Source organism: Antechinus flavipes, chromosome 6, assembly GCF_016432865.1.
Source record: "Antechinus flavipes isolate AdamAnt ecotype Samford, QLD, Australia chromosome 6, AdamAnt_v2, whole genome shotgun sequence".
In the NCBI taxonomy this organism is placed as follows: domain Eukaryota; kingdom Metazoa; phylum Chordata; class Mammalia; order Dasyuromorphia; family Dasyuridae; genus Antechinus; species Antechinus flavipes.
The window spans coordinates 202,282,308-202,298,224 of record NC_067403.1 but is presented as its reverse complement, the minus strand read 5'-3'; the positions used below and the strand labels follow the sequence as shown (position 1 = coordinate 202,298,224).

The window sequence follows — 15,917 nt, the reverse complement described above, 5'->3', positions numbered from 1 at the left end:
TTTATTGTAAAGAAGGAAAAACTGTTTTCAAATCTCTGCCATGAAGTCACTGAGTAAAATTATTTTCTCTTTCTCTCGCTCTTTCTCAGGCTCTTCAGAAAGAATCCTTTCTAGTGGAGATGAAGAAATGGAGGGATCTTTCAGGAAATGGAACATGGTGAACAAATCCTTAGGAGATGCTATGAAACTGGAGGTCTTGGATTTTATTATTTGATTTTTAAATCCAAAGCAGCCCTGGGGGTCTGAGCTGGGAGAAAGGGAGGGAGTTGGTTAAGTCTTTGCCAACCAATCAGTAATGAGCTCTAACCATCCTAGAGTGATGTCTGGAAACTTAAATAACTCATTTACATTGAACAGATCATCCTGGGTTGGGTTAGGTTTCATAAATTTATGGCCTTCAAAGTTTGTTCATTTAACGAGCCAGTCATGATTTCTAGTCATATGACTGACTCCAACTCATAAACGGATTTTACCAAGTTGAAGAACACCAAACCAGGACCTGAATAAAAAAATCATAGATCAAAAAATTTTAGAATTAGGTGAGAGAAGAGCCAGAAAGTTATCTAGTCCCGTCCTGTTATTTAAATTTTTTTAATTAAATACTTCTCAATTTTTTCTCACTGTCTTACCCTACTAACAATGTATAACAAATTCACATCTTGCCTAAAAGTAGATATCTCAATCTGCACAAGGTGTCCATCACCTCTTGTTGAGAACGTAATAGTATGCTTTATCATTGGTCTATTGGAATTGGGACAAGTCATTTAACACTGATCAGAGTTCTTAAGCTTTTCCCATTTTATTTTTTCATTCCTGTCATTTTAGAGTGAGGAAACTGACTGAGGTCTTTTCCAGAGAGGTTAACATAAGCCACAAAGCCAGAAAGCTAAGGCCTGGGTGTCCCTAACTTTTACTAATTTTCTTTCTTCATATTGGGTCTGTAAGAAACTGGTCTTAAAAAAATGAATATGTTATTCAGCATGTCTGATAGAATGCCTGAAAATTCTATTTCCCCTGCAGATGTCTCCCAGATGTACTTCCCCTACTTTAGGGGCTCCTCCCCTGCCTCAGAAAATCCTGGAAACAAGGTGAGACCCTGGAGTCCTGGGACATTCCCCTCTAGATTGCTCTTATGGCTTTAGGGTCATCCCACCCACACCCAACTTCTGAGAACAAGCTACCCTTTGGGGACCCTGGCAGGTGTGTGGGTCCTGAGCCAAGGGAGCTGTTGACCTAACTGATTGGGCGTGATGTTTCTTTTGACAGTGGAAGCATCCTGGATGCCAGCAATGGCCAGATTTCCCACTGTGAGGAGGATTCCCTGGAAACACAGAGCAGGTACCAGCCCCGCATGCCTTCTCTTCAGGTTCAGGGCAGTCTCACGTTCACTGGAAATGGCATCAGTGTTCCAGAAAGGAAAAGAGAAGCACAAAGCTTAAGGATTCCATTCAGGTCTTGGGATCTGGCTTTTGCAAACTGCATCTGTTTGTAGGACATTAGGGTCATTTAAGAACATGAGGTTTTGATGGGGTGCTTGGTAAGGATACCCATAATCTTTCCCCAAATACACATACTCTCTCTCTCTCTCTCTCTCTCCCTCCTCTTCTCTGTCTCTCTATCTTTCTCCCTCCCTTCCTCTCTCTGTCTGTGTGTGTGTGTGTGTGTGTGTCTTTCTGTATCTCTTTCTCTGTCTGTCTCTATCTTTCCTCTCTCTGTTTCTGTATGTGTGTGTGTGTCTTTCTGTATCTCTTTCTCTGTGTCTGTCTCTCTCTTTCCTCTCTCTGTTTCTGTATGTGTGTGTGTGTGTCTTTCTGTATCTCTTTCTCTGTGTCTGTCTCTATCTTTCCTCTCTCTGTTTCTGTATGTGTGTGTGTGTCTTTCTGTATCTCTTTCTCTGTGTCTGTCTCTATCTTTCCTCTCTCTGTTTCTGTGTGTGTGTGTGTGTGTGTGTGTGTGTGTTTCTGTATCTCTTTCTCTGTGTCTGTCTCTGTCTTTCCTCTCTCTGTTTCTGTATGTATGTGTTTTTCTCTCTGTGTCTGTGTCTCTGTCTCTGTCTCTTCTCTCAGATTCTCTTTCTGTGTGTGTATATCTCTGTCTCTCTCTCTCTCCGTCTCCTTCCTTCTCTCTTTCCTCTCTCCCTCCCTCTCTCTCACACACACACACATCTGCTCCAGGGGAGGTAGCCTCCCTCAGTAACTCAGCATGTCATCAAAAACAGAGATGTCCTGGCTCTGGGCCATTGTGTTAGAAGGAGGAGGAGGAGGAGAACGGAAGCTACCAAAGCAGGTGACCTCAAAGAACAGCATGTGGTTTCCAGATGCACCTCTGGTTATTGTAGTCCCTACCCTCAGTTTTGCACGTTATTTCCTGGAATGAGGTTGGTCCGAATGGATAAATCCTCTGAACTCTGAGCCAAAAAGAAAATAATTGGTTTAAGTTTAAAACATCTGTACCATCCAGCTTAGCACAGTCCATCTGCTCTAGGGGTATCATTCAGGCACACGTGTTTTGCTCCCTAGTAATTATTTGCCTTTTTCTTTTTTGCTCTTTAAGGACTCAGGAAAAACTGTCCAGTAGTCTGGAAGACCTGCAACATAACTCTGTGGAAAAGGTTTGCCTGTCATTCTTTCAGTAATTGTTGCTTATCTACATAATGACCAACACTGTAGTGGGCCATGTGTATGGGTTCCAAGAGGCGAGAGACAATCGAGAGTAAAAGTTAGCATTTATTTAGGGCTTTAAATTGTACAAAGCACTTTACATCATTAACTCGGTTGATCCTTCAAACAACCCCAGGAAGGAGGTGTTATTATTATCTTCATTCTATAAATGAATAAACTGAGGCTTGAGAGAAGTTCAATAACTTGCTTGGGGATCACACGATGATTAAGTGTCTGAGTCACAATTCCAACTGAAGTCTTCCAGACTCCAAACCCCATGCTTTAAAAATAACACAGAGATCAAGTGAAATAATGTACAAAAAGTCCTTTACAAGCTTTAAAACAATTGTTACTTGTACTGCTGGTGCAGAACCGCATTCAAGCAGCTGCCGAGTTGTACAGTGCCATGTGTGGGTGCTTTAAGCAAACTGAAGGAAAAGATAATTTGTAGGCTTGAGTGATTAGGAAAGACTTCCTGGAGGAGGCAGGCAAGGAAATAACATTTTGAGAAGCTATTTAGAATTAGAATCATTTGAGGAAACTCTTTAGGGATATAACAAGAATGTTCATACTGACTAAGGCTAAGGGTCTGTGTTGAGGAGTAATGGCAGAAAGATTGATTAGAGAAAATGGAACTATATTGGGAAGCGCCTTGTACCCCAAACTGAAGAGATTGCCATTCATCCTATGTTCATTAGGGAGCCATTGAAGGTTTTTGATCAGGGGAAATGACATGATTCCTATGTTTGAACTGTGTTCAAGAAAAACTGGTAGAGTAACAGTGTTCAGAATAAGAGAGGAGAGATAGGGGAGCCAAGGAAGCCAGCTAAGAGGCTCTGGAAAGCTCCTGATTAAAATCAAAATTCTTTTTTCTTTAGTCGATATTGGAAGCATCCAGTCAAACTACTACTTCCAATGAAGAGAAGTTAAAGGGGCAGCTAGATGGTATAGCAGATAGAGCACTGGATTCAGACACTTAACATTTACTATCTGTGTATAACCCCAATTGCCTCAGGGGAAAAAAAAAAAAACAAGAAGCTAAAGACGTTCTTTTTCTTATTCCCTGAAGAGCAGTGCATGTCCTTCTAGATATTCCTCTCTACTGGAGAATTCACTTGAGATTTCTTGGGTTTAAAATTAAGTATTTCACCTTATCTTAGGCAAGTAACCATGGATTCAGCTTTGAAATATACCTTATATTTACTCCACTCTGTACTGGAGCAAAAAAAATAAATAAATTACTGTTTAGAACAGGTATAATTGTCACTTGGTATTGATGTACCCATCATAAATTCTTGTTATTGATACAAGAGAAAGAATGACTTAAACCATAGGGATTTGTTGGTATCTTCTCAGTGATTATGATTTTCCTATCCTGACCCAAAATAGAGCTCACTGATCATTTTCACTTGACCACTGAGGATTCATGGTCCCCATTTGTGCAGTCACCAGTAAGATCAATGATTTTTATTTTGGGGGTGGCAAAAATATGAATAGCAGCATCAGCAGGTCAGGACAAAGTGAGAGCTCTGGGTGTGTTTTATACTAACACTTGTCTTGTTGCTTTTTCTCTACCAAACTGAAACTCTCCTCCCTACACCTCCGTAGTATGTAGACGGGAAACCACTCGTGCCTGTTGTAGGATCTGAGGTATATTCACTGTGTTATTCACTTGTCATTTGCCTTAATGGGATATGGTATTTGCTATATGTAGCATCTGCTACTCTCCTAGCACAAGGACCATGGGCTTTGGGGTGGGATGGTGGATGGAGGCAAGAAGATTGCCAATTATTCTAAACCTCAATCTCTTTTGTGGCTGATTTATCACCTGAATATACTCTCAGACCAATGTGGCAGCCTGTGAGCCTTTCAGAATTGATGAACGAGGGGAGCAATGAAAGTCACATAAGCACAGATTTCCCTTTGATGGATGAACAGTTTGTGTTACAAGAAACCATTATAGAATCATAGATTCAGAGCTGAGAAATATCTTGGACTAGAGGTCATTAGTCTAACACTTTCCCTTTGCAGAGGAGGAAATTAAGGCAACTGATTGCCCAAGGTTATAAACAGAGTAATAGAAAAAACTGAGGTTTAGCCTTAGCTTATCCCCTCACTCAAACAAAATTGCTCAAGATGATTTTCCCTATAGAAGTATTTTTCTATGTGGTGAGTCCCTAGGCCAGACTTTAAAAAACTTTTAACTAGCTCTTGATTTACAACATGGGTTATTCAATTTAGAGTTGGAAAAAACTGTCTGGCTTAGCCCCCTTCGTTTCTTCTTAAGTGAGGAGACCATAGGCCAGTGAGGTTTGGTCATTCTCCTCAGAACCAAGCTTCTCTGCAGCTTCACCTGCAGCTTCTCTGGCTCCAGAATCAGCCAGCAGTCTTTCCACCATACTACAGTTCCTCAAGTCCACCATTGACTCTTCCCTTTGAGCTCTACCTCACTGCCAAGTTCTAGTATGGGCTCTGTGAGAATATGCACTTAGAATCCTTAATTCAGGAAACCATTATAGGGATCTTCTGTTCCTTCTCCCCTTCCTCTTCCTCCTGCACATCATGAGGAATGGAGACCAAGAGGTAGGGGCAAAGATATTCCTGGTCTTAAGGTACTCATACTTTAAGTTGCTATTGTTGTTTGCCCATTTGTTCATCCTTGTCAGGACCATGATGTCAGGGAGGGATGCCCTGACTTGCAAATGAATCAGATTTAAGTGGGTAAGGGCTGTGCATGGTCTCCAGCCTCACTTTCCCCTCCAGAGCCCTCTGGGTCCAGCGGCAAGATAGAGATCAGGATGCCTGGAGATGAAATAGGAGAGCTTGGTCTTTTTAAGCTAAGTCAACAAGTCTCAGTTTGACGCATTTCTTAATGTTTGCTTAAGGAAAGATTCCTGTATATCTCCACAAGCTGCTTCTGAATCTTTTTCTCTTGGTTGGGGAGGTTCTACCTTTTCTCTCTAATCTGCTTTAGAAAGACGCTTCCTCACCCCATCCCCATTCCACCATGGAAGTACCCTGGAGCTTAGGGGAGGAGGAAGAGAAAGATTCTTTTCTATTAGGACTTCTGCTTTTTCATAATGGGAGCTTCCTCCTTTCTTCATACACTTTTATGGGAGGAAGTGCTTCTTTATTCCTATAATTCTGTATAAGGCTTCTTTATCTGTACCAAAAGAGATAAACTGAGGAGGGTCTTCCCAACTCCAGGTCTCTATCCACAAATTGCCTAACTGCATAATGCAGAAGTTCCTAATTTTTTTTTTTTAATGAGTCCTTTTGGCAATCTGATGATGTCCACGAATCCCCTTTTCAGAATAAGATTTTAAAAATCATTAAGACAAGTAACAAATTCCAATTCAAGCTTCATGAAAATAAATACATTTTTTTTTCCTGTCTGCGTTCCCCCACCCAAGTCTAATGAAACCACAAGAAGAAGGTTAGAAAAACATCAGTTTAAATCGTCTCAGACATTCACACATTTGGAGTTTCATTTGGTCCTAAGAACCTGTTCTGATGCTCATGGCATTCTTTTCTAAGAGATCATATCTGTCTAATGTTATTTTCTAGAATTTTGGTGGAAAGCCAGTATCAGATTTACTGGGCAGTAGTTTCTATAATCTTCCTTCTTCCTTTTTCTGTGATTTTCCTTTCTTCAATGACTTGGTAGTAATGTCTACAAATACCTTAAGTTTTTTCCCTGATCCCTAAGTTTTTCTCAGTCAATCCAAATTCGTTTAAAGTGGCTAGGTACTCATATATTCAGGTCTTAGCTTTTTATGTTGTTCTTTAGTTGCTCCTTTGTTCTACCTTTCCAAATAGACCATTGTTCTTAATGGAGAAAACAGAAACAAAATGGAATCAAATTGTAACTTTCTTTCTATTAACTTATACTGTTCCCAGACAAGCCTATCTATATTTCATTGCCCTATTGTTCAGAATTACACTCTTATTCTCACTAGGTTATTTTTATATTGTCAGAATTTCATTCTTGAAAGCCGCCCATTCTTCACGAAGAGAAACTGTGCCTCTCTTCTCTAAATGATTTGAAACTTGATTTCCTAAAATCAAAAATAGTGTCTGATTATATCCATTATTTTCCTCAGCTTCCAGATCACTTTATCCCTCTACTTCTACTTCTATTATCTTACCATCTACTTCTTTCTTTTGAGATAGAATTAAGTCCACATTAACAGTGACTCTTCATTATTCCATATATCTTCTGGGAAATGAAATTATCAAGATTGATCAGATCATCTACTTTCTGCCCCCAACCAATTTTTTCAGATTATCTACTTTCCATCCCAACGTTTTCCCATCTCTGTGCCAAATTTGTAGGCAGCTTTCAAGAATGTGTCATCTATATTCTCCCTCTGCCTGGCTCCCACAATTAATATCCCAAATAACTAAGCTCTAAATAAATCCCAGCTGTAAATAAATGCAGTTAGAATGGTCATATGTATTTGGTAAGAACATAAATGCCTGTTGGATACACTTAACTTAGATATTTAGCAAAGACCACAGTCCTGTTATAGTAACATAAATTACATTTCTGTTTTTTCCATAGGACACTCTTTTCCTAGGGGAAAACAAATACCCAACATTACCAGGGAAGCTTTCTGGAACTACACACAATGGAGAGCCTGGAACATCAATCCCATCTGCTTCTCACACCTCAGGTAGCAGCCTACCAAGCCTGAGTAAGTCCCTATTGTTCACTTTCTGACCAAAGAGCCCCAGTTCCTGGGGCCAGACTAGACAGAGCTCTGAGATATATATGTTCTGGGAGGTGAGCTGTAGAGCCCCATTCTCTCCAGGATGAATTCTTGGCTTTCTCTAACAAATCCACACCTGGTATAACACAAGCTTGGGAAGGAGCTCGAGAAAGCTCATGTGGTGAGAAGCTTAATCTACATTTACACTTAGAGGGCCATAATTAAGGTCAAAGTTAAGTGGCTGCTGATTAGTATAATAACAATGAAGAACAAAGCTGGTATCCTTTTCTGGGTAACAGGTGCCAGAGTGTTGGGTGTTTTGGTTTTGTATGATTATGGAAAACAAACCAAAAAGAAATCCCACTATATACAATTAATTTGGCTGTGGACACCATCCTCCCTAACCTCCCGATGTGTGTTTCTGTAGCAAAGGCGTTGCTCAATAATATATCTAGAAAGGCTAAAATTGCATTGCAGACTGTGAAAGGGGGAATCAGGAACTTGGTTCTCCTTTAGGAAACATTGATTCCATATCCACATAGGAAATCAGGTGAAATGTCCACCCTCCAGCCCCATTCCTTCCTCCCTTGCTGTCCTTCTTTCCATTTTTCCTCCCTGATATGAATTTGTGGGTATATTGTTTTTTTGCCTTCCAGATGGGGAAACTAAGGTTTGTTCTCATTCATGAGTGGCCTAGATAAGTAAATGAACTAAACAGAAAGCTTCATTTAGGTTCCTTTGTTGTTGACAACCTTGCTCTCAAGGTTGTTGTGGCCAGAATTTCCTGACCCTTTTTCTTCCTTGGAAACCATAGGCTTGCTAATTAATCTTTCTAGTTAGATCTGATGATCACTATGATCATCATTCCCATTTTACAGAAGAGACTGAGATAAAATCAGGATTTGGACCCAGACTCCTCCTGGTTCTAAGTCTAATATTTTTTGTACTATATCATACTGTGTAGTATATGAAGGTCACAAGAAAGCAAGTTTTTGTCAAAGGCAGTAATTTCTTCCTAGTCTTCCCTCTAATATTTTTGTCTTTATGGAGTTAATAACTCAAAAAAAGGGACTTAAGAATGAAAAGATCCAAGTAAATGTTTCTTGCTCTGACTATTACTATTTCTACTATTACTACTACTAGTAATGATGATGATGATATAGTGATTAACTTTAATATTAGTTTGCATTGTCTTTTATATGCATTTGCATTTGTTCTTTTGAGACTCCCAGTAGAATTTGTTATACTTCTCACTGTCCAATTTTTCAGCTTTTTTCTGTAATCTTTTTTCCAGTCCCATGTTGGGCTGCTCATAATACTCGTGGTATAGATATGAGATCCTTTTTTCCTTCCCCCCATACAACGCATCCACTTTCTATCCATCACTTCTTTCCTTTTACTGACCCTACTGATGCAACAGGCCAGCCAGGCAGGTATGTTAAAATCTCCTTAGGAAAAACAGCACCAGAAACATGGAAAACTGCCCAGAAAAATGAGTAATATTACCTACAGGGCTCTTTCTTTGCCTTCCAATACAAGTAATGACTGGTATGGCGCCGTAGCACCAATCCTCCACCACAGTTTTGTTTCTCTCCCTCTCTCTGTTTTATTTTTCTCTCTTGCTCTGTGACACTGTTGTTCATTTCTTTGCTTCCTCAAAACTCTGTTGGGCTGGCCTGGGGTCTCTCTTGCTCCTTCATGTGGCTTTTCTGCTTCTTGGATGGTTGGAGCTCGTGGCCGGAGTGTCAGTGCACCGATATTAGGTACTGTGATCCTTCCCCTGGCAACTTGCACACTTTCTCCATTCCCAGTCACTCTGTTTCATCTTTTCTTGCAATAAAGACATTGTTCTCCAGGGGAGGGGGGTGTCCCATCCTCACAGGGCTGTTCCCAAACCTTTAAGAGAAGAATGGACACTAGAGGTGAGCTCTCCACAAAGTTAAAATCCAGACTAAACCTTGAGACTTCTCATGTCCATTTGCAAAATCCCATGTGCAAAGCCATGGTTCTGTGAGATATTTCCTCCCAGGGCTGAGCAAGGGGGTTTGCCTGGGATCCCTACTATTGGGGATGCTGAAATTAGTTCCCTTGGAGTTCTAAGCTTTAGTGCCTGAGCTGATTGGGTTCCTCCACTATGTCTAATATTGATACGGTGAGCCTGCAAGAGCCACCAAGGGGGCTAGAAAGTCTGGGTTGGAAATAGTAAGTCAGAGCTCTCATGCCAATCAAATAGTGAGGTAAAATCCATAAGTAATCACTGAATTTCTTTTCTGCTTCAGTAAAATAAATGTCTTTTTTTTTTTTTTTTTGGCTGAGGCAATTAGGGTTGTGACTTGCCCAGGGATCACACAGCCAGGAAGTGTTAGGTGTCTCAGACCTGATTTTAATTCAGGGCTGGCATTCTAACCACTGCACCATCTGGCTGTCCCAATGTCTAATTTTTAAATATAGATATATATGTATATCTGTGTATAAATAGACCTATATGTCATTGAGCCATGGCATGGATGAGTGCTTCCAAAATGTCATTTAAGGAAATATTTTCCCCTTTCTTTCCATCATCTTAGCTTTACTTTTCTTCCCTCAGGAGAGACTGAGAGCAGTTTGGATAATACTGTCACATCAAATGACCTTTCACCTACTTCTTCTGGAACCGATTCTGGACCCCAGTCCCCACTGACTCCAGAACTGAAGCGGAGTCCTAAAGGCATCAAGAAATTCTGGGGAAAGTAAGTTTGTTGTGCTTGATTTTGGAGCAGAGGGAATTTTTAATACAGACCAAATAGGCTCATGTTTAAGTGCCTTTTAGATTTTTATATCCTATTCCATTCTTATTAATTATACACACACATACTTTCATGTGTGCATGAGTGCAAGTTTGTGATAAAGCAACAAAAAATCAGTTTGTAAAACTAAATGATAGAAGCACTATAATTGAAAGTAATTGTTATTGATATTCCGTCTTTTTAGATACTCTCAGACCAAATAGGCTAATTTTAAATGCCTTTTAGTTTTTTATATCCTATCCAGTTCTTATTAATTATACACATAACTTGCATGCACACAAGAGTGCAAGCTTGCGATACAGCAACAAAAACCAAGTTTGTAAAACTAAGTGATCGAAGCACTATAATTGACAGTAATTGTCATTGATGTTCCATATCTGTAGATGATTTGCAGCAGAATGGACCTAGATTCCTCTATTGGTCCTTGCTTTTGATCTGAGTTCTTTAATGATGTCTTCATTTACATTTTGGTAATCACTATTAATATTGTTTTCCTGGTTCTGTATCAATTCATACTTGAAAATTCTTCAGCCAATGATGAGGTAGCCTCAGCTTAGAGAGCTCCAAGTTCCCAGCTTGGGGACAGTTGTAGCTGTTAGAAAGTTTTATTTGTTTTTCAGACGTCAGACAAGGTACCAGGTATGATGATCACCCCCAGGAGAGATCCAGGGATGAATTAGATATCTATCTATCGTAATACCCCAGGCCTCCCCAAAGCCTTGGGTCCCTTCCAAGTTTCCTCTTAAACTGGATCAGGAGAGACTCAAAACCCAGACTGCACATATGCTATACAAAACAGAATCTGGTCTCCCAGTCTTTTCAACCTATATGTGTTGCCACCCTCATTCAAATGTGAGCATTTTGGAAGTCGGGACTATCTTACTTTTCTTGTTGTATCTGTCACATTTTACACAGTTCTGTAATTAGTGGTTGGTAAATGACTTTTCATTCATTTACCATCACTTGTATGGGACAAGGACAGTCAAGTTACAGATTGACTTCTACTTCCTTTCTCAAACCCAACTGTAAAAGTTCATTTAGACTCCCAAGCTCTGTACTTGCCATCACCATATACTCTGGTACCAATCCAACACACACCCACTGAAACTACTCCAACTCCAAACTCAATATCCAGACATTCTACTTTTTCCCTCTCCTACCTCACTTCAATTTTCCCCACTCCCAAATTCTACCCAGAAGATGGTCTCTTGCCTATAAATAGCCTCAGAATTTCTACTTAACCTACAGAATTGCAGATTCTCATTATACTCCCTCATTTATATATCTTTCTCTCTTTTCTCCTCTATCTACATGTCATCCCAAAGAAGCTTATCCTCTAATCCAGGACTTCTTAAACTTTTTCCACTCATAACCCCTTTTAAATTTTTAAGTGACCCCAAGAATATAGATATATAAAATAAATATACAAATAAACATTTATTGATAATAAATTATAATTTTGCAATGCCCACATCCAGTTATGAGATCCCACAATTTAAGAAACTTTGCTACGATGTAGGAATTCTCAATCTTTTTTTAGACTCATAAATTTCTTTTTGACCTTCTAGTGAAACTGAATCTTATTTTTAAATGCATTGAATAAAGTGCCAAGTATTGGAAAGGAAACATTTTCTACGGAAATATATCTGTCCCCCCCCTTTTTTTTTTTAATTTTTTAATAACTTTTTATTGATAGAATGCATGCCAGGGTAATTTTTTACAGCATTATCCCTTGCATTCACTTCTGTTCTGATTTTTCCCCTCCCTCCCTCCACTCCTTCCGCCAGATGGCAAGAGTCCTTTACATGTTAAATGTGTCCCCTTTTTTTTTTTAAGTAAGCTCACAGATTCTCAGATTACAAGCTCTCATTCTGTGATTATACATATATAAACTTAATGGATTGTTTGCTGTCTTGCGAAGGGAGGGAGAAAAATTTGAAGTTCAAAATCTTACCAAAGTGACTGTTGAAAACTAACATGAAATGGAAAAATAAAAGAAAATACTATTAAGTACCAAAAAATAAATCTCATTTTCTGAGGGATTATCTATGCATATAAAATAGGAAAGTTGAGACTTTTGTCACCCAGCTGTTTCTTTGTTCTGGTCTTACTACCCAGTTTCAAGATGGAGCACAGAAAAGAACATGTGACTTGGGCATGGGATGCTTCCCCTTGCCCTGCAGGTTTAGCAAGCCCAACTCCAGCTCTAGAAGCAGGATTGTTAGCAAACTCTGTCATCAATCAACCAGCCATGGCTTCCTTCCAAACCTGTTAGAATCTGCACCTGCTTCAGAGGAGGCCACAGGAAACAAAATTATGTTGGGGGGAATCCTGAGGCCTGTGCCTCATGGGAGAAGTGATTTACAGGGCTTGGGCCTTTTTGTATATCTTATTTGTCAAAAAAGACAGATACAGGGAGAGAGGAGAATGTGTGTTTTGAATGGGAAGGGGCTTAGATCCATTCACACAGAAATGTCTTCTCATGATCTCTGTACTTTTCTATTTACACAGAATAAGAAGGACTCAGTCAGGAAATTTCAACACAGATGCAATAGGAATAGCAGAATTCCGCCGAGGTGGGCTCCGGGCAACTGCAGGACCGAGGCTATCCAGAACCAGAGACCCCAAAGCTCAGAAAAGGTAACATTCTTCTCAGAATTTAGGTAGTGACTACACTTAGGGAAGGGGCAGGACTTATATGCTTCAAAGTCTTAGAAGTAATCATGATAGAAACCAGAAAAATGAGCCCATGAGACATTTTAAAGAAGAAAATAGAATTTAAGATGTCTCATTCATTTAGTCTATTAAATGAGAAAAGTAAGATACCAAAAAAAAAAAAAATCCTTAAGATATTTGGGGTTTTTTTAAATAGTGAATTAAGAGGACATATTAGCTGTGTTTCAGAATTTTAAAAGCCATTAGAGGGAATAAGGGTTAGATTTTTTTTTCTCCTGTTTGGTCCCAAAGCAAATTGCAGGGGGACATAGTTTTACAATTCCAGTAGCGCTTATTTTTTGTCTCTGACATCTGTCAGGAGCTTGCTGATCTTTTTGTTAGGCTTTGACAAGAATCTGTTCCAGGCTCTCCTTGCAATCAAGCACCAGCTCTGACGGTCATGTGCTTGCTGTCTTTCAGTGATTCCAACGCTCCTTTTGCCCAGTGGAACACGGAGCAAGTGTGTACGTGGCTGGAGGACTTTGGTCTCGGTCAGTATGTGATCTTTGCCAGGCAGTGGGTGAGTTCCGGTCATACGCTCCTGACTGCTACCCCTCAAGACATGGAAAAGGTAAGGGCCGACCTGGAGCTTGGCCAGCCTTCATCTGCATGACAGTAGCTGACCTTTTTCTTCATGCTATGATCTCAGCTGCCTTCCACATCCCTGGGGCCCTGGCAGGGAGGGAAACAAAGCATCTGGGCAGCAGTATCTGTTGGAAAAAGAGAAATGGAGCCCAGACTTGCGTTTTCATGCCTGGGGCAAACTTCAAAAATGTCCAAAAGGAAGATCACAAAGTACCCTCATCAACTTTCATTTTAAAATATATTTTCGTTTGTCTTATTTCCTCATGACATGTACAGGAATGTTTAACATTCATTTTTCAAAATTTTGAATTCCAAATTCTCTCCCTTCCCCCCCTTGAAAAGACAAACAATAGGATGTTGATTACACGTGGGAAGTCATACAAAACATTTCCATATTAGCCATCTTGCAGTCAAAAACACAGCTGCTGTATGGTATTGAAAATAAAGCACCAGTCCTGGAATCAAAAACTTCTGAGTTCAAATCCAGCCTTCAACACTTACTAGTTGTGTGACCCTGGGCAATGCATTTAACCCCTACTTACCTTCCTTATCTGTAAAATAGCAGCACTCTAGAGAAGGAATGCAAACCATTCCAGTTATCTTCGCAAAAAAAAAAAAAAATCCCATGAACAAAGTTCATGAGATCACATAAGAGTCGGACTCAACTGAGCATTAGTAACAAAAAACATTGTGTGTGTGTGTGTGTGTGTGTAAGTCTGATTCAATCTGCACTCAGGGTTTATCAGTTTTCTCCGGAGTAAAATAGTATTTTCCATCATCGGTCCTTTGGGATTGTACTTGGATCACTGTACTGATCAGAACAGCTATGTCTTTCATGGGTGTTACTGTGTATGTTTTTCTAGTCCTACTTAATTCATCTTGCATCAGTTCATATAAGTCTATCCAGACCAAATCAACCTTTAAAGCAAGTCTCACAACTGAGACTCACTGCACTTTCTCCATTCCATTTGCTATTCTCATTAAGGCCGTTATTTTTATATTAAATAAAGGAATAGTTCTTGGTGCTTTCTAAATTTCATCCCTCTGGTTATAGCCTGGATGAGCAAATGGCTTATCCCTTCAGGTCCTACTTAGCAGTGGCTTGGGTCAAATTTGTACACAATGAGCCATCATATTGCTGTCATGAAAGAACCACTAAGAATGACTTAAGGTGAATTACCTCCCCAGAACACAACAGCTGATTTCCCACTTGTCTGTTTCAGGAGATGGGAATTAAGCATCCCCTGCACAGAAAAAAATTAGTTTTAGCCGTGAAATCAATTAACACAAAGCAGGAAGAGAAGTCTGCACAACTAGACCACATTTGGGTAACCCGTAAGTATAGACCAAATCAACTTCTCCCTTTTTGAGTTAACTGAGAAGAAAACAGCATGCCTTTTTCTGTTCTTTTAGGACCCGCCTTCTTAAACTGAGATCACAAAATTGTGGTTTATTATCAGTAAATATTTGATTTGTATACCTATTTTATATAGCTATAAATTTCTCAGGTTAAAAGGAGTTGCAAATAAAGAATTTAAGATTTAAGATTTAGGAGAAAAACACTTTTGAGCTATCCCTACAGGAGAAGTGGGGGAAAAAATACACTTTTTCTGGAATCTGTTGACTAAGTATTCTGATTATTCAAGCCATAACTCTCAAAATTTGGTCTTACTTTTCACTTTCCCTTTCTACCGTTCCTCCAATTAACCTCCCATTATTTTTAATGGCTGTAATATAGTTTTGAAATGTCCCCTTTTTTTCCCCCCACTATCTAGGGTGGCTTGATGATATTGGCTTGCCTCAATACAAAGACCAGTTTCACGAATCCAGGGTTGATGGACGGATGCTTCAGTACCTAACTGTGGTGAGAGATTTGTGTCTGATCAGTTCAACTAAACCAACATAATAAGTAACATCCATGTTCAAGGCCCTGAGGATACAAAGATAAAACAAAATATTCCCTGTTTTCAAGGAGCTTACATGTAATGACAGACTGAGAGATGAGAAGGGCTGGTTGGTATATGGACCCAGAAAGTAAATACAGAATAAAGAGGGAGGAAAACCTACCACTTCAGGCAGTGGGAAGTACCTCTCTCTCATTGGAGATGTTACCTGAGTCATGCTTTAAAGAATTCTAAGAATACTTAGAGACTGAGGTAGAAGGGAAGACTTTCACAAATATAAGACTTTAAAACAGAAACTGCCAACTGCTAGGGGCAAAGAAGAGGAGGAATCACTCAGCAACTATCGTGCCAAAGATTCTTCTGGCTTATTGGATTTGTCTACATCAGAGATCCTCAAACTATGGCCTCGGGCCAGATGCCACAGCTGAGGACGATTATCCCCTTCACCCAGGGCTATGAAGTTTCTTTATTTAAAGGTCCACAAAACAAAGTTTTTGTTTTTACTATAGTCTGGCCCTCCAACAGTCTGAGGGACAGTGAACTGGCCCCCTATTT

General features: G+C 39.7%; 1 protein-coding gene across 14 annotated transcripts in view; it reads left to right on the top strand.

Moving 5' to 3' along the window:
* The window catches only part of PPFIBP2 (PPFIA binding protein 2), a 208,349-nt gene that overhangs the window by 153,053 nt on the left and 39,379 nt on the right, over nucleotides 1–15,917 (top strand). For 10 of the 14 annotated variants that reach the window (XR_007948228.1, XR_007948227.1, XR_007948230.1 and 7 more), the window contains 12 exons: nucleotides 90–193; nucleotides 1,021–1,088; nucleotides 1,267–1,338; nucleotides 2,554–2,611; nucleotides 4,269–4,310; nucleotides 7,225–7,357; nucleotides 9,103–9,135; nucleotides 9,960–10,101; nucleotides 12,670–12,798; nucleotides 13,294–13,444; nucleotides 14,682–14,793; nucleotides 15,234–15,322. Coding sequence is in view for 2 of the 14 variants with exons in the window: in XM_051965339.1 (XP_051821299.1) it covers nucleotides 90–193; nucleotides 1,021–1,088; nucleotides 1,267–1,338; nucleotides 2,554–2,611; nucleotides 4,269–4,310; nucleotides 7,225–7,357; nucleotides 9,103–9,135; nucleotides 9,960–10,101; nucleotides 12,670–12,798; nucleotides 13,294–13,444; nucleotides 14,682–14,793; nucleotides 15,234–15,322 (1,133 nt within the window). In the remaining 12 variants the exon portion in view is untranslated. The remainder of the gene's footprint in view (nucleotides 1–89; nucleotides 194–1,020; nucleotides 1,089–1,266; nucleotides 1,339–2,553; nucleotides 2,612–4,268; nucleotides 4,311–7,224; nucleotides 7,358–9,102; nucleotides 9,136–9,959; nucleotides 10,102–12,669; nucleotides 12,799–13,293; nucleotides 13,445–14,681; nucleotides 14,794–15,233; nucleotides 15,323–15,917) is intronic. The other 4 variants (XR_007948229.1, XR_007948239.1, XM_051965340.1 and 1 more) reach the window with 2 other exon arrangements.